The sequence below is a fragment of the Xyrauchen texanus genome, chromosome 27 (assembly GCF_025860055.1).
Source record: "Xyrauchen texanus isolate HMW12.3.18 chromosome 27, RBS_HiC_50CHRs, whole genome shotgun sequence".
NCBI classification, from domain to species: Eukaryota; Metazoa; Chordata; class Actinopteri; order Cypriniformes; family Catostomidae; genus Xyrauchen; species Xyrauchen texanus.
The window spans coordinates 4,985,087-5,004,445 of record NC_068302.1 but is presented as its reverse complement, the minus strand read 5'-3'; the positions used below and the strand labels follow the sequence as shown (position 1 = coordinate 5,004,445).

At 47.0% G+C, this 19,359-nt stretch overlaps 1 protein-coding gene across 1 annotated transcript in view; it reads left to right on the top strand.

The window, feature by feature from the left end:
- Positions 1-3,276: 3,276 nt before the first annotated feature.
- LOC127620881 (probable G-protein coupled receptor 153) overlaps positions 3,277-19,359 on the top strand; it is a 128,700-nt gene continuing 112,617 nt past the window's right edge. Inside the window, exon 1 of the mRNA XM_052094217.1 lies at positions 3,277-3,645. Within this exon, the coding sequence (XP_051950177.1) occupies positions 3,293-3,645 (353 nt within the window). The 5' untranslated portion in view covers positions 3,277-3,292. The remainder of the gene's footprint in view (positions 3,646-19,359) is intronic.

The window sequence follows — 19,359 nt, the reverse complement described above, 5'->3', positions numbered from 1 at the left end:
TATATATTCCTAGGTTGAGACAGGGAAACAAATAAAATAATAGTAGCATAGATGCACTTTCAAGCAGATTTATAGAATATGAAAAGTTTTTCCTGTTCTGACAGAGCTGACAAACGCAGCATAAATATGAGTTGAGGGATAAATTAGGTGTATGCCTGGCTGAAAAGATGAGTCTTTTGTCTAGACTTAAACTGAGAGAGTCCCTAACAATGCTAGGAATGCTATTACATAGTTTATGAGGCACATAGGAAAAGGATCTACCTCCTTTTATGGATTTCAATATTCTAGGTACTATTAACATGCTGGAATTTTGCCATTTTAGTGAACGTGATAGATTAAAGCATAATAGAATGTCACTTAAGTACTGGAGCTAGACCATTACAATTTTAATAAGTAATTAACAGACTTTTAAAATTAATATGAAACCTAACAGTTAGCAATGATAAATGGGCTGATATGATCATATTTCATGGTTCTAAACAGCATTGTAGTTGCTGCATTTTGAACCAATTGAAGTTTATATAGTAAACATGCAGGACATCCTCCCAGTAATGCATTACACTAATCTAGTCTTAAGAGTTCATGAATGCATGAATTCGTTTTTCAGCATCAGAAACAGAGATTGTGTCGTAACTTAGCAATGTTTCTGAAGTAGAAGAATGCTGCTCTACAAACATTTGAAATTTGTTTTTCAAAGGACAGATTGCTTACACTTTATAAGATGATGTAACAGTGCTTCAATTGAGAGTCAAATTATATTGTAGTGGCTTATAAATAAAAAAAGCACAGATTCGCTTGACCCATGCATAGAAGTCAACTGCTTCTTAATTCTTTCTTGAAAAAAATATTTAGGTAATTGCAGACTCAGTTCTATACAATTGTTTGTTTTATGACTTTTATTTATTATAATTTTTGTTTTTATGTTGCTATACTCTAATCAACCATGTTTGATCTTCAAATTGCCGCTACTGCAATTAAATATGAGCCCACTGGTGCAAGATGCGGGGCAATCTGGTCTTAGATAATATAAATACATTGTTAACATTTATCTAAAAATAAAAGTGTGTGTCTTCGGTGACATTAAATGGGGATGAAAGGGGGGGCACACGGATCACTCGCATCTAAATCCTGTATTTTATACTAAAGATAACGAAAACAAGGCACGTAGCTACAGTTTTGAACTGCATAGCATTTCTCATTATTTTGTGAAGCCTAAAACTCAAATGCATGCATTGAGACAAATATTATAGAAATAATGTGGTCACAATACTTCCAGTCTAATTAATTTAATGTTGCGATTCTTATTCAAATATTTTACAATATTTGATTTGATAATCATTCTGCTCATGAAGAACAGTTATGTTCACTGTTCTTTCTTTCTTTCTTTCTTTAGTTTTTATTGTCAGGAGAATATAACATGACACAATGATATACATTGAAATAAATTAATACACATTTGACAGTCCTGTTTAAAAATAAAAAATATGGCTAGCCAATCGGCACATTAAAAGAAAGCACAGGTTTAGAGTCTTGACAGATTTTGGAAGTTACATTTGTTTGAATATGCTGCCTAATAATGCTCGCTCATAACGTCTGTGCATATGTACAAAAATACATATGATGGATAAATGGAAACAAATAAGCCTCGCATGGGTATCCTTGTGAATGCTGAATGCTTGCGCTGGGTTCTGCTTTCCCGTGCACACAGTAGGACAGCACACAAACAACTTACTTTAGGATGATGCAACTGCATGGTGGAATGCTCCTATACAGCCCGAAAAGTTTTGTCAGATGGTTTTAGCATGTTGTATACTGCACAACATCACTCCATGGGGAGTTTCTTTACCTTATGGCACTGTATGAAGTGAGGAATTCATGCCACTATAGGCCCTATACCGACAGCAAGCCAAACTCTGTTCATCATAGAGTCCAAGCTTCAGTATATTCATCTCTATAATGAATCAGAGTTAAACTAAAAAGAAATACAGTAGTTTTTAATTACTCTTTTGAAACAGCAGGTTTCATAAACCAACTAAATATATGCCTACATTGCTTTTGAGCTGAATATTGACATTATGCACATTTAGTCATTATATAATATATTATATTACTACTTCCAGTGTATCTCAATATCAAGCTTGCTATTATTTTTGTGTCCTCTAGGTGGCAATGAACAACTACACTTCACACAATAATAATATCTGAGACATGGGGCAGAACAGGCCCTGTTTCAAATGCACCCTAAGCCCTTGCGGTCCTCATTTGAGTCATGCCATTGATAGACATTTAGATTTTTAAAAATAAATATTACTTGGTTTGATATGTTGTTAAGACCTTTTGGTTTGATATGTTGTTAAGACCTTAAGACCATGCATTTTAAAGTTTGTCTTAAGTTTCCAAATACTTTTGTGGGGCACTGTACATAAATATCAAGATATATAAATAAATTTAATATTTTGAAAAGGCTGAAACATATCAGAATGTATAGTTTTAGCTATTTCACAAAGCCTTAATGGTAATCGACAGTTAAGAAAATCTGTAAAAACCTTTAAGAAATGTAAAGCCATATTCAATGCATATTTATGTTCATGTCCACAGATGCTCAACATTATGCAAAGGGTTAACCACCCACCTAAGTAATCTTCCAGCCTGCAATCCACGACATATTTAGAATACATTAAACAGCATTCTGTTTACCGTAAACCATTTATATGACATAAACATTGGCATAATGTCAGTTTTGTAAAGCATCTTTGGCACAAAGAAACAAAAATGTTCATAGCTGCTTGCATTATTGCTTGCTGCTTCTGTGTTGATAGAAGACACCAGATGGATGAGTGCTTTTTTTTTATGAGTTTGAAGAGAAAAAGCTGAGAATTAAACAAAAAGCTCGGTGTTACTCATATTTCATTATGTTATTAAAATGAAGGGTCCATCCATGGGAAACTGACTGGATGAATGACTGTTATTGCACCCTGGTTTTTGGTTGTCATTTTCTATATAAATTCTTGTGACAACTCACAGCTCAGGCCACTTGTCCAACACCTGTCCTTTTCATTGCAGGATTGTTAGTGCACTGGAACGGCTCTCAGTGTGCGTGCTTCTCCTACGACTGACCCCAGTACCCCCTTACACTGCTATGCCCCCTGCCCTGTCCTCTCAGCACCTCCAGAGGAAGCACTGCTCACCCCTGTAGGAATGCCTGCTCAGGCCTGGTACCTGCCTTCACCCACTGCAGCTCCTGCACCTTGCACCATTCCACCCCCCACCAGCTCTCGCAGGCTGCTCCACCATGAACGATGAGGTCATCAGCACTAACGCACTGGCCTGGCTGGTCTGCTCAGGAGTGTCCATCCTGGCCAACACCTGGGGCATCCTGAGCATGAGTGCCAAGCAGAAGAAGTGGAAGCCATTGGAGTTCCTCATTTGCACACTGGCCGGCACGCACATCCTGAACATGGGCATCCCCATCACCATGTACTGCATCATTCAGTTGCATCGGCGGCACATAAACTATGAGTGGAATGAAGGACTCTGCAAGGTCTTCGTCTCCACCTTCTACACCCTTACCTTGATCACCTGCTTCTCCGTCACTTCCCTGGCCTACCACCGCATGTGGATGGTCCGATGGCCTGTCAATTATAGGTAAGTCACTTGAGCTGATTTTTGTTGAAGTGATTTATCCAATTCATTTATGTGAATCAGTTCTTTCGAACTTTTACGTCATCACATGATTACATTAAGTTTTTTCATGACACCCTGACATGGCATATTATAATCTAAAATGTTCTAACACCAGAATGATTTTTTTTCACATTACGTATTTATTTATTTATGTATATTGCTAAAAGTTGAAATTATAACAGATTGTGTAATTTTTTTTTATTTATAACCCCCCTGCCCCATATACCCTGCCTGTAGGAATTTTAATGATGTTTAAAAATAGATCAGTGTGACGAGGAGGAGGGCGTGGCCAGGCCACGAGGCTGCACGATTCAGCCGGATCCCGCCTCCTCTTTGCCCATCATTATACTGTTACAGTGGTGCTGAAACCCGGGAGGGAGGAGGGATGAGCTGTCGCTGAGTCTTTGCCGCTGCCATCTGCAAGGGGAAAAGCCGTGGCTGTCTGCCTGGGGACAGAGGGTTTGCTACTGGCCGCCGAGTGCCGGAGCTACTGCTGCCGTCCGCCAAAGAATGGGAGTAATGGTTCTGTCTGCCAGGGGCCGGAGGACTCACTGCTTGTGTGTTCGTCTTATGTTTTATGTTCTATGTTGTTTTAAGTTAATTTATACCATTCAAATTTACGTTGACTGTTCAGCCAGTTCCCGCCTCCTCCTTACGCATCCTTATACTGTTACAGTCTGTCAGTGGTTACTTATTGCCAGACCCACTTTCCAACACCACTTCCTGTACAGGTGTGGTGACTGAGAGGGGGCAATCTTCATATATATATACATACATATATACAACCCGAATTTCATACATATATACAACCCCGGAAAAGTTGGGACGTTTTTTAAATTTGAATAAAATGAAAACTAAAAGACTTTAAAATCACATGAGCCAATAGTTTATTCACAATAGAACATAGATAACAGAACAAATGTTTAAACTGAGAAATGTTACAATTTTATGCACAAAATGAGCTCATTTCAAATTTGATTCCTGCTACAGATCTCAAAATTTCATTTTATTCAAATTTAAAAAACGTCTGAAATTCGGGTTGTACATACATACATACATATACATACATATATATATATATATATATATATATATATATATATATATATATATATATATATATATATATATATATATACATACATACATGCATGCATGCATGCATACATGCATGCATGTATGTATGTATATATATATATATATATATATATATATATATATTGTTGTGAATAAAAGAGTATTAATAGTTCTATCAGACTTGAGTGAAATTGAAGATGACATTTATTTGATGAATATAAAACAGAAAAGTAATGTCTCTCTTTGGCGTAGGCCCTGTCTGGCGGTCCAAAGTTGTAGTATTCGGAACCGTCATATCCTGCCGGAGATAGGATGCAGGGGCGAGGAGCCTACCCCCAAAAGAGAGAGAATGTAGAATACTACCCCCAAAAGAGATGGTCCGATCGGGTACGAGCCAGGTCTTGTGTTCATTCTTTGCAATAGAAAAAGCCGTTCAATAGGGAAAGCCGCGTTTTTAAGCATTTGTTCGCACTCTGGAGTGACGTCACTCTGCTTACATTTAATATATAATTTACCATCTATATATGTAATTACTGTTAACAAATTATACATATTTTCAAAGGTTTAAGGGTTCAACATTGATATCCGATCTCTGTTGCATGATAGCAATCCTCCAGAAACAGCTATTTGTTTATTTGTGCCAGGAGTACGAATGAAAACATGCAAGATCAAAATGGGACTTTACCTTTATTATGAAATCGCGATCGCCATATGAATCCAATTCGCCACGCTTGGGTCAATTGTCCATGACAAGGGTTCATTCTATAACATCCAATAGAACTTATGTCCATAAAAAAGATAAATCTGAGAAATATTGATATGTTCTCCATTGTTTACATGAGATCTTGCCTGGAAGAATTACCCTTCGTCGTCGTTCTTCTAGAAACTGCAATCTGAGCAGCATTCGTGTTGTAAAACTGTATATTATCTTACATATTAGAGTCTTATAAACAAAACGAGCTCATCTCCAAAGTCTATTTAAAAAAATGGGGCATAGTTTTATTCATAATAGCCAAGCAGTGCGGTCAGATTTTGTGTCGTCTTGAAAGGCGGAGCCTTAATTTTACTCTGTATGCTTCCAGCGATTTTACACAGAAAAAAAGCTCACAGGAGCCTAATTTATTTATTTTTTTTAGGTCATCTTCAAATTTGAAACATAACTTCTTTAGACTTGTGGCTTTGAGAAGATTGTATTTCTGGGTTGTCTTGGAACTTTTATTATTGTTTTGTTTTTATATTAAAACATGTTCAGCAAAAAATATTTCCATTACTATATATTTCATAGTTCTTTAACTTAAAAAAATAACAGCATGTATTAATTCTGAAACTTTGGAAATAAAGCCCAAAGTATCTTCTTTCAAAATATACTACAACTGTGTCCATACTCCAAGGGGTCCAGTAAATACAACCATTTAAGTTCAGGTATGTCATTTTCATGGTTTGTGCTCAAAAAGGGGGAGCACATCAACGGGTTAAACTGTGATGCCATGCTCCCTCGGAATGCCCACATCATGGGCTCGGTCTTTCCTAGTGAGTAGGGCATTGGGATGATAAATTGTATTGGAAAGCATCTATTACGTGATTTGGGCGACGGCGACCAGCAAAACGGGGATATCTTACTGAATTGAGTAATGGGACCCCGTACAATAAGCACTGTGTCACGATTCACTGTTGTCTGCCCTGTGTTTCTCCCTTGTCATCTGTGTTTTTGTTATACACCGACCTACCTGATTTATCTTATTATTTCATTAAAAGCTGCCTTTAGATCCCACTCCTCATCTGCTTTGTTACACACTGAGTTACTCAATAGTTCATTAAAGGAGCTGTTGCCTCCGGCGACTCCTCGCTGGACACTCCTCGATTTCATGGAGGAGACTCTGCGAGTTAGCGGCTCGCCGTTCACTGTGGGTGTAGAGGAAGAGGGCTTTACCTCTCCTCCCACAGTGGTCACCCCCCAGCCTTCCATGGCTCGTCCCTCCACGCCTGCCATGGCCAACGAGCCAACGGCCATGCCTGCCACGGCCAACGAGTTGGAAGTCTCGTCCGTCCCAGAGCCAGCATTGCCAGCCTCGTCCGTCCCAGAGTCAGCGTTCTCAGCCTCCTCCGTACGGAGGAGGAGGAGAAGAGGAAAGAAAGGCTTCTGCTTCCCAGTCTCCGCCTTCCACGGCTCCGTCCTCAGAACATTCCATGGCTCCGCCTTCCACGTTCAGCGAACCAGAGCTCACGCATGCCACGGTCAGTGAGCCAGCGCCTGTAGCCTCGACCGTCCCAGAGCCAGCGCCTGTAGCCTCGACCATCAGCGAGCCAGCGCCTGTAGCCACGACCGTTCCTGAGCCAGCGCCTGTAGCCTTGACCGTCCCAGAGCCAGAGCCTGTAGCCTCGACCGCCCAGAGCAAGTGCCCATAGCCTCGACTGCCCCCATAAGCACGCTCCCTGCTGGCCGAAGGAGAAGGAAGAGGGCACCTTCTCCCCAGTCTCTGCTATTGCTCTTCTTCCACGGCTCCGCCTCTCGCGCCTTCCAGGGCTCTGCCTCCCGAGCCTTCCACGGCTCCGCCTCCCAAGCCTTCCAGGGCTCCGTCTCTCATGCCTGCCACGGCTACGCCTCCCGAGCCTTCCAGGGCTTCGCCTCCTGAGCCTTCCATGGCTCCGCCTTCCACGGCTCTGCCCCCGGAATTCTCCATGGCTCCGCCTATTATGGCTCTGCCTTCCATAGCTCTGCCACCTGAGTCTTCCGCGGCGCCGCCCTCCATGGCTCCGCCACCTGAATCTTCCATGGCTCCACCTCCAGAGCCTTCCACGGCCCTGTCTCCTGAGCCTTCCACGGCCCTGTCTCCTGAGCCTTCCATGGTCCTGTCTCCTGAGCCTTCCACAGCTCCACCTTCCACAGCTCCATCTCCAGAGCCTTCCACGGCTCTGCCTCCTGAGCCTTCCATGGCTCCGCCTTCCATGCTCCACCCCCGGAGTTCTCCGTGGCTCCGCCTATCACGGCTCCGCCTTCCATTGCTCTGCCACCTGAGTCTTCCACGGCTCCACCCTACATGGCTCCGCCACCTGAATCTTCCATGGCTCCGCCCCCGGAGTTCTCCATGGCTCCACCTACCACGGCTCCGCCCTAGGAGTTCTCCATGGCTGTGGTCCTATGGCCACCTCCCGGGCCTCCTGACCCAGTTCCTGTCCTGTGGCCCCCTCCCAGGCCTCCTGACCCAGTCCCCGTCCTGTGGCTGCCTCCCAGGCCTCCTGACCCAGTCCCTGTCCTGTGGCCGCCTCCCAGGCCTCCTGACCCAGTCCCCATCCTTTGGCCCCCTCCCAGGCCTGCTGACCCAGTCCCCATCCTGTGGCCCCCTCCCTGGCCTCCTGACCCAGTCCCCGTCCTCTGGCCGCCTCCCCGACCCAGTCCCCGTCCTATGGCCGCCTCCCAGGCCTCCAGACCCAGTCCCCACCTTGAGGTCATCCCCTTTTTCTCCAGACCATCCGCCTGACCTTCTCTGGTCTTTGCCCTATTCCCCTCATCCCCTTGCCCCTTGTGCCTCCTTGGACTGCCTGTTTGCCCCTTGTGCCCCCCTTGGACTGCCTGTTTTCCCCTTGTGGCCCCCTTGGACAGCTTGTTTGCCCTTTGTGCCCCCTTGGACTGCCTGTTTGCCCCTTGTGCCCTCCTTGGACTGCCTGCCCCCTCCGAGCCCCCCCCTTCACTCCATGGACGATTTGTTTTTTGTTTTTGTGTGTTTTTTTTGGGAGTGTCTAGAATCCGCTCCTTAGAGGGGGAGCTATGTCACGATTCACTGTTTGTCTGCCCTGTGTTTCTCCCTACACTTCCCATAATTCCCAGCCCTCTTCACTGCCATTGTTCTCACCTGTGTGTCATTTAATCATTATCCTTTGTGTATGTAAACCCTATTGTTTTATCATTCATTGTCAGTTGTTGAATGTATGTTCTTGAATGTGTTTCTGCCCATGCCCTTCGTAGATGTTTTCTCTTGTTTATATTTTGGTTTCCCATCGTGGATGTTTTATTTGTTCCCTGTGTTTTTTTTATACACCGACCTACCTGATTTATCTTATTATTTCATTAAAAGCTGCCTTTAGATCCCACTCCTCGTCTGCTTCGTTACACACTGACTGTACGTGATGATATGTACATGATGATATGTGAATGAACCTTGACCGAGTTGCCCTCATGCGATTGATGGACATGTTACTAACATAATGATGGAAACCAGCTGCTGCCTGAGCCGATGATTTTGACGGACTTGGCGTGGAGCACGCTCCTTCCGCGCCGGGTCCTGCAATCCGATTGAGGATGCGGTGGCTGGATTGAGAGAGATCTTCTAAATGAATGAGATATGGATGAAGATCCGGGTTTGCTGGTTGTTTACTCACCATGGATTTGATGTGTGCAGAAGTTGAGATGAAGTGATGACGTCATTGGGAAGGGAAGGCGGGCTTGCAGAGATGTTCTGTGCACTGGTTCTCCTGTGTCCTTGAGAGGTTGAAACATGTCTATTTGCCATGTTAGCACACTGAAACAGTAATGTGATAGATTCAGCTGGGGAGGTAAGGTGGTGAATACATCACATGTGTTTTTAGGCGACACGTGGAAGTGGCGCGGTCGTAGATCCTGCCTCAGCGAAGGGGAGTTGCTACACACGGCGACTGAAGGGCAGCCGAAACTTGCCCAAGGAAAACGCGGGTCTGCTCGTAAGGGGACCGTATCGCGGAAAATACACACAGGGGGAGTCCGCATAGGAGTCCTCACCCTGTGGAGCACCTATTCCAGTACAGGGTAGATTTGAGTACCCGCAGTGGATTGGGTCGGCAAGTTCCTCCGCCGAACTGCGGACCCATGAGGGCTAGGGAGGAATTGACCAGGGATTCGGGTTGAGTGGAATCTCCTGGGAAAAAAGACGCACAGTTTTACCTCAAGCCAGGGAAAGGGCGCTATATGCAAGCGATTCACCCGGCCAGCCCATCAGCGTGTTACCGAGTTCTACTGGCTCGGACCTGAGAAAACACGGGATGAAACTGACTCAACCCTGAGATTATAGTATCTCATAAAGGTGTTGGGTGTCAATGTACAAATGTCTGCCAGGGAGGTACACACACTCCATGTCGAGTGAGCTCGGACCCACAAGGGGGCACGGCCTGAGTATGATAAGCCAAAGAAATGGCATCTACTACCTAGTGGGAAAGCCTCTGTTTGGAGACAGTGTTTCCTTTCCGCTGTCCCCCAAAGCATACAAAGAGCTGCTCAGAGTGTATAAAGCTCTGCATGCGGTCCAGATAGGTACACACAGCACGTACCGGACACAGCAACGACGGGGCTGGGTCTGCCTCCTCCCGGGGCAGCGCTTGCAGGTTCACTACCTGGTCTCTGAAAGGCGTGGTAGGAACCTTGGGCACATAGCCCGGTCGCGGTCTTAGGATCACATGAGTGTCTGCCGGACCGAACTCCAGGCAAGTGTCGCTGACAGATGTAACGGATGTGGACAGACACACTCACACGTGGAGTTCTTCCAACTTCGGTTTATCTTTTTGACAGAAAAAGTACAAATCAGTTTGGCTGACAACAGATTACTGCAGACATTCATAAAATACTACAGCATTTACACTTGAATCTGCTGCACAGCAGAACTCCTATTACTCATATAAAATAAACAACTATTATTATTGCGTACAATAATAGGAAAACAACATAAATTGACAAATACCATTAATTAACATTTATAACAAAATGAACACAAAAGCAACATACCTTTTTGACAGAAAAAGTACAAATCAGTTTGGCTGACAACAGATTACTGCAGACATTCATAAAATACTAGAAAAATAGAAATGACACATTCACTCAACTCATAATTTAAATAATTGTCAGAATGGTAAAACACTGACCACAGAACTGAACTCGTTCCCACTCGTGAGACGCACAAGGAAATTCAATACATTTATAACCATCTTAACAAGCATGTTTAAGTGTTAAATGCATTATATAGATGTTCAAATCCATTTATGCAAGCAACTGCGTCGAAAAGATTAACTTAAAACATATTGTTATCACAATTATTTTGTTATTGAGTTAGAGTGCAAATAACCGTACCTACCTACAGCATTTACACTTGAATCTGCTGCAGTACGGCAAGAGAAGACGGACAAAATACAATGTCTGCAGTACCATAAACAGCCACAGGTGGAAAGCCCTCGAACCCCAATTAATAAAACCAAATGCCTTATTTTATGGAATTCACACATCAAAACTTTAAATTAAATATAATTTTTTTATCCTGTTACACAGAGAATGCTTGCAGGTCCCGACCCTCTTGATGGAGGCAAGCGATCAGCAGGGCAGTCTTAAGAGAGAGGGCCCTGAGTCCAACTGATTCTAGCGGCTCAAAGCGAGGTCTCTGGAGGCCCGCGAGGACTACCGAGAGGTCCCAGGAGGGGAACAGGCTTGGCCGGGATGGATTTAACCTCCGGGCGCCTCTTAGGAACTTACCAAGGGACTTGCCATCTACTGCATCGTGGTGGGCCGCGATAGCAGCAACATACACCTTCAAGGTGGACGGGGACAGCCTCCCCTCCAACCTCTCCTGCAGGAATAGGAGCACTGACCTAACTGCGCACCTCTGTGGGTCTTCAGCCCGGGAAGAACACCAATTTGCGAACAAGCACCACTTCAGGGCGTAGAGCTGCGTGGTGGAAGGGGCTCTGGCTTGGTTGATCGTGTCTACGACAGTAGGTGGTAGGCCAGCTAGATCTTCCGCGTCCCATCAAGGGACCAGACGTGGAGTTTCCAGAGGTCTGGATGCGGATGCCAGACCGTGCCCTGAAGAAGGTCCTTCCTCAGGGGAATTCGCCAGGGAGGGGCTGTAGCGAGGAGTACGAGGTCCGAGAACCAGGCCCGGGTGGGCCAGTATGGAGTCACTAGTGTGACTTGCTCCTCGTCCTCCCTGACCTTGCACAGCACCTGTGCAAGAAGGCTCACTGGGGGAAATGCGTACTTGCGCAGCCCCGTGGGCCAGCTGTGTGCCAGCGCGTCTGCCCTGAGGGGAGCCTCTGTTCGGCCATACCAGAGCGGGCAGTGGGAGGTCTCTCGGGAGGTAAGCAGGTCTACCTGGGCTCTGCCGAACCGTTCCCAAATCAGCTGGACTGAATGGGGGTGGACCCTCCACTCCCCGCTGGGTAAGGGTTGTCGTGACAGTGCGTCTGCTATCACATTGAGCTTGCCAGGAATCTGAAACCTGAGTCGCTGCTGGCTCCAAAGGAGGAGACGACGGGCGAGTCCTGACATGTGGCGGGAGCGTACGCCGCCTTGGCGATTTATGTACACTACCGCAGTGGTGCTGTCTGACCTGATTAGGACAAGCTTGTCTCGAATTAACGGGAGAAACTGTCGCAGGGCAAAGAAAACAGTCAAAAACTCTAGGCAATTGATATGCCAGTGCAGCGGGGCCCCTCTCCAAAGGCCCGCAGCTGCGTGCCCATTGCAAACGGCGCCCCAACCCGATTTGAGTATGCGGATGCTGGCTTCTCGGAGCGGGGCAAGAGCTGCCTCTACGACTTTCATGAAGACGCGAGGGGACAGAGACATGCCGAAGGGGAGGACTTTGTACTGGAACGCCTGGCCGTTGAACGCGAACCGTAGGAAGGGTCGGTGTCGCGGCATAATCGAGACGTGGAAGTACGCGTCCTTCAGGTCTACTGCTGCGAACCAATCTAGGTGCCGGACGCCTGTTAAGATACACTTTAGCGTGAGCATTTTGAACGGGAGTTTGCGCAGTGCTCGGTTTAAAACTCGCAGGTCCAAAATTGGTCGTAAGCCGCCGCCTTTCTTGGGTACAACGAAGTAAGGGCTGTAGAAACCCTTCTTCATTTCGGTTGGAGGGACAGGCTCTATCGCGTCTTTGAGTAGAAGAGTAGCGATCTCCACGCGCAGGGATTGGGCGAAGGGGGGCGGGGGCCTGGCAAACTGAATTGCGTAACCGAGTCGTGGCCAGGATGGTCCGGGCCAGCCAGCGTGACGGGTTGGGAAGTGAAAGCCACGCATTCAATCTCCGTGCTAGGGGCACCAAGTGGACGAGTATTTTCGACGTACCCGGCGGGGCTTCGCAGCGGGGAGGAGCAGGTAATGTGCCGTCGGGAGGTGAGGGTGCGTCCCGAGGCTTTGGTGCTCAGAAAAGACTCGAAGCACTTACCTTGCTCCGCGCACCCGGCAGGGGGCGGGTTAGTGACTGAGGAGGAGGTCTTATGGTGGCATCCTCTGGACTCGTCAGAAGGGGTCCGTGAGACGGGAGGCGTCGGCTTCCTGCGGGGCGCTCGACGCGTGGGCTGAGAGCTGGGCCCAGGTTGAGGCAGAGCAGGTTGTTGTTTCTTCGCAGGGGGACACCCTCGGCGAGCAGACGGGGCATGGTCTGAGGTGGCAGACTTGCGGCAGGGCAGGATCTGGGAGATCACCTCCGTCTGTTTCTTCACCGCTGAGAACTGCTGGGTAACGTCCTCGATGGTGTCGCCGAAGAGGCCGAACTGGGAGACTGGGGCGTCGAGAAAGTGAGTCTTGTCGGTCTCACGCGTCTCGACTAAGTTCAGCCACAGGTGTCGTTCCTGGACCACGAGGGTGGCCATTGTTTGCCCGAGTGACTGCGCTGTGACCTTCATGGCTCTGAGGGCGAGGTCGGTCGCTGAGCGCAGTTCCTGCAGCACATCGGGATCAGGGCTACCCACGTGCAATTCTTTGAGCGCCTTGGCGTGGTGGACTTGCAGGAGGGCCATGTCGTGCAGGGTGGAAGCGGCCTGTCCAGCGGCGCTGTAGGCCTTCGCTGTCAGCGAGGATGTTGTCCTACAGGCCTTGGAAGGGAGTACCGGGCGACCCCGCCAGGTGGTAGGGTTTCCGGGGCATAGGTGAAGCGCAACAGCCCTATCCACCGGGGGAATCGTCGTGTATCCGTGGACCACTCCGCCGTCGAGGGTAGCGAGAGCGGATGAGGGAGTGGCTTTGCGAGAGGTGAAAGACGCTCTCCACAGCGACATCAGCTCATCATGCACTTCCGGGAAAAACGGGACTGGGGGGGGCGTGGCCGTGGGCGGCGCCCAGACCCCAGGAACCAGTCATCCAACCGCGATGGCTGTGGGGAGGATGGAGGGTTCCAGTCCAAACCCACGCTGGCGGCGGCCCAGGAATGCATGTCGGACATCTGAGCGTCAGCCTCAGCCTGGGGGTGCTGGCTCGAAGGCGGCAGCCCAGGGAGTCATCCGCGTCAGACAGCGCGCTCTCCAATGCAGCAGCAAGCTCATCCGCTTCGAGCTCTCGAGGATAGGCAGGCTGGCTGTGAGGCGAGCCGCTGTTGCCTCGAGCACGGACGGGAGTCAACGAGCGTGCTGGGGAACGGGCGGTCCGCGGGTCTCTGGTACCCGACGGAGCCGCACCCGCTGCCGCCCCCAAATCGCCTCCAGCGCCACTCGCACTGTCCTCAATCCCGTGGGAAGCAATGTGAGGGGCGGCTGGAGTGGCTTGTTCTCGGTTGAAAACAAGTCGCGACCGCAACGTTGTCATGGTCATGTTCTCGCAGTGAGAACATGAACCATCCACAAATGCAGCCTCAGTGTGATCGCTACCCAGACACATGAGACATCGCCTGTGGCCGTCTCAGACGGAGAGCACTCTACCGCATCCAGGAACTACACAGCGGCAGAACGGCATCTTTATAAAGACGCGTCCTGAAAAGGACGTTCAACGCTCGCTGTGTTTGCTCTTTTAGAGGAAATTACTCTTTTAAATAAAATCACTCTTTTAAGAAACTCTTTTAGAGTTTTTATCTGCGCTGTCGAAGCACCCAGGGCAACAATGCACAGCCGTGCATAGGATAGGAGAAAGCCGCTGTTATGCGCCGTCAAATCCAACAGCATGCAGATCGTCAGAGAAATACACGGGTTTGTGTAACTCGTAGCAGACAACATACAAGACCATCGGCTCCGAAGAAAATTTCTGAATGAACTCTAGTATTTGCCTCGCCTTTATACCCGTATGTCCGGGGGCGGGGTATGCAAATACTGACTGCCAACTTCTCATTGGCTTATATTCGGTGGCTCAAGAGAGACCCCTAGTGTCGCTTCTCCGACACAACGAGGAGAGAGCGACAGAAGGGGAACCTATATTTTTAATATGACTATATTACAAGCCTTCGATCACAATGTAATTTATGCCAAACAAGAACGAAATTATATAAACTAAATATACGAGCATATCCTAAAATAAATGTAAGACAATGTTACCAGGACAAATGTATCTTAATCAACCGTAGACAGAATGTCGATAAATTCAGTCTATAAGCATTTTTTTAAGTAGAGGCACTCAAAACACCCCAAGTTTGCACTGCTGTGATGAAGATTCCAGGTGAGTACATATCCAAGCAGAGCTGAAATGAAAAGGCTTGCAGTTAGCAGATTACCCAGACCACATGACTTGTAATACAGAATTGTCGATGCTGATTGTTGTAGACTATTACTGGCATATAGTGTCAGGCCAAGTAGAAAGATTAACAGATGCACTTGTAGCCATTGAGAGCATCACTGGATGGTCAGTGCAGGGCACAGTCATGATGTCCTCTATTGTTGACGCAGCATGCATGCATGTACAAATTAATGAAGACAAACTGGTTTCAGAACATCTGAAGGCCTTCTGGGAGAACCTTGGTGTCACCATGCAGCAGACAGACAGGCCTGAGGAAGAGGAGGCTCTTCACAAATTTGAAAAAACATCTCAGTATAAAGACAGACGATATGAATTTGAGCTGCCATAGCGACCTGACAAACCAGAACTCCCAGATAACCATGGAGTTGCAAAGAAAAGATTTGAGGGACTTAAGAAAAGGTTGCAGTCAGATCAGTGCTGTATCACAGATATAATGAAGTTGTGAATGATTGCCTTGAGCAGGGCATTTTCAAAGACGTGTTGGAGGATAAGGAATCTCTGACCGTTGTGAAATACTACATGCCACATCATGCGGTTCTCCGAGAAGAAAAAGTAACAACAAGGCTCAGAGTGGTAGTTTACGCCTCATCACATGACTCTAGCTGCTTACTGGTCCTAAACTAAAACTAGATCTGCTTAACATATTGATCAAATTCTCGGCTGCATGCGATTGCATTTACAGCAGACATCAAGAAGGCTTTCTTGCAGATTTTTCTTGCTGAGAAAGACAGAGATGCGATGCGATTCCTCTGGCTCACAACACCGCCCCATGAGGATGCAGGGGAGAAGCTGTGTGTACTACAGATGACGAAAGTGGTGTTTGGAGTGTCCCCCAGCCCATTTCTCCTAGCAGCTACTGTGAGAAAGCATTATAAGGAATATTAAGTCCAACTTCCTGAGGTAGAAAAGATAATAAAGGAATCACTCTATGTTGATGATTTTATCTCAAGTGCAAGTGATGTTGAAAATGCCTTCTGCATAACTGCTGCTGTGAAATTAACTATGTCCACAGCTGGCATGGAGCTTTGCAAATGGATGAAAAACTGTCCTGCATTGAAGGAGAAATGGAAGACAACAATGAATTAACTTGTATTAGAGACAGAGACACTAGGATCTGTACAAAAGGTGCTAGGCTTGGTGTGGAGGACTGAAACAGATGATTTTATCTTTGATCTAAATGCATTGCTGGAGGCTGTAGCGAAAAGGGAGAACACAAAAAGAAGTGTTCTGAAACTCTCTACACATATATTCAACCCAATAGGCTTTCTTACCCCTTTAACTGTGCGAGTGAAATGCCTTTTACAAGAGATGTGGATATGAGGCCTCGGCTTGTAAGAGGAGCTGCCTATAGATATTGCTCAAGAATGGCAAAGTTGGTGTTCCTCCTACAGATCCACCACATGGAATAACATCGGAGCACAGATACGTTGCACAACAACTTCACGTGTTTTGCGACGCAATCGAGAGAGCTAATGGTAATGTTGCCTTCCTGCTCAGAGAGGCGGACGGCGGGAAAAAGACTACATGCTTTGTAGCTTCAAAGTCCAGGGTAGCCCCACTGAAGAAGATGCCACTGTCACGTCTTGAGTTGATGGGAGCAGTGATTGGAGCGAGACTAGGAAACAACTCACTTAAACCTCTGAAGATGGAGCTCCAACAAGTTCACATTTGGACAGATTCGATGATCGTGCTACAGTAGATTAGTAGTCCAGCTCACCAGTTGAAACTTGTGAAATACAGTCCCTAACCAACCCTGCAATGCGGTCCCACTGTAAATGAAAAGCAAATCCTGCTGATCTCCCCACAGCAGGTCAGACTGTAGCTAACCTGATGGAAAATGAACTGTGGTGGAAAGGACCTCCATTTCTGACTGCACCAAATCCACCGGAAGAGAGCGATGAGGATCAAATTGATGAAGATGTGAGTGATGAGCTAAAACGAGTTCAGCAGATCACCGTGCAACTCAGCAGTAGCAGCGACAAAAAGAGAATGGAACCTGTGCTATATTTACTGAAGTACAGTAAGCTGAAGACAGTATTGCGGGTCACTGCTTGGATTAAGATGTTTGTGCTCAATGCAAGTTCAAGCTCCTAGAGATGAGGTGAGTTGACTGCTGATGAAATGTTTGAGGCTGAGAAGTACTGGATAAAGGTGACACAAGATTGTAGCTTTAGTCATGAGATTAGTTTGTTGAAGGCTTTTTGCCTCCACACTTCTCACAGATGTAGAGGCTACACTGAATTCCAGACAATTGCAGAACCAACCCGCCCCCCGGCATGCTCGTTGACTCCCGTCCATGCTCGAGGCAACAGCGGCTCGCCTCATGGCCAGTCTGCCTATCCTCTAGAGCTTGAGGTGGATGACCTCGCCGCTGCATCGGAGAGCGTGGTGTCTGACGTTGAGGACTCCCCTGGGCTGCCGCCTTCGGGCCTGCATGCCCAGGCTGAGGTCGACGCGCAGATGTCCGATATGCTTGCCCGGGCCGCCACCAGCGTGGGGCTGTACTGGAACCCCCCGTCCTCCCCACAGCCATCGCGGTTGGATGACTGGTTCCTGGGGGCTCCGCGCCGCTCACAGCCACATTCCTCAGGTGGATATGGCTGTTACGCCTATGCCCCGAAAACCCTACCACCTGGCGGGGTCACCCTGTGCTCCCCTCCAAGGCCTGTAGGACAACATCGTCACTGACGGCCAAAGCCTACAGCGCCGCCGGGCACGCCGCTTCTGCCCTGCATGCCATGGCCCTCCTGCAAGTCCACCAGGCCAAGGCACTTAAAGATCTGCACGGGAGTAGCCCTGATCCCAACATGTTGCAGGAACTGCGCTCAGCGACTGACCTCGCCCTTAGAGCCACGAAGGTCACAGCGCAGTCACTCGGGCAGGCGATGGCCACTCTCGTGGTCCAGGAACATCATCTGTGGCTGAACTTGTTCTAGATGTGTGAGGCCGACAAAGTGCGCTTCCTCAACGCCCCTGTCTCCCAGTTTGGCCTCTTCGGCGACACCGTCGAGGACTTCACCCAGCAGTTCTCCGCGCTGAGGAAACAGACAGAGGCTATTTCACATATTCTGCCCCGCCGCAAGCCTGCCGTTGTGGGCCATGCCCAGTCTGCTCGCAGAGGGCGTTCTCCTGCAGCAAAGAAATGCCAAGCTGCTCCGCCTCAACACGGGCCCAGCTCTCAGCCTATACCTCCACACTTCTCACAGATGTAGAGGCTACACTGAATTCCAGACCCCTTACCTTCGTCCAAAATGAGCTTAACAAGCCACAGCCACTGACACCGCACACTTCCTGGTTGGTGAACACCTGACTTCACTGCCGCAAAAAACATTCCCGGCAGACTATGATCATCCCACTGTGAGTAAAGAGGAGATGACAAGAAGGTGGAGATATAGGAATTGAAGATGGGTGGCATTGTTCTCATCGGAGATGCTAACATGCCGCGACAAACCTGGAAATTAGGCAAAATTTAGTTTCCAGGCAGAGATGGGAAAGTTAGATCCTGTGTTGTTCACACATCCACAGGGACTGTGTTAAGAAGACACATTCAGCTGCTATATGCATTAGAGATTTAAGTTGATGAACAGTTGTTCATCAGGGGGGAAGATGCTGTGAATTAATAATAGAGTAATAATAGTGATGTTTAATATAATGTTTAATTAATTGTCTTTAATAATGATAACAGAAACAGTTTAAATTTCCATTTATTATGTTGTTCAGCTTTAAGAATACATTTCCCATAATGCTTAGCGAGTGTGCGTGCAACAGAGAAGTGATAGAATCCCTGTATGATACTGCACAAATCTTCAGTAAACAGTTAGTTTGATTTTATTCAAGTCTTCAGTGGCCATTATTGCCTATTAAGATAAAAATACATGACATATATATATATATATATATATATATATATATATATATATATATATATATATTTAAGTTTTAGATATATCTTCAACCCAAGTGTTTTACATCTCTCTGAGAGCTCAGACATGAATTAATTGTTGCATTGGTGGAATTTGTGGCTCAGGTAGAATGAGCTTCAGACATCCCGAAGGGTGTAGGTAGCTCTTCTCTAGGTTGATACTTTGAAGACTATACCAACTTGTTATAAGTTTTAAGGTCCATCCCTATCACAGACA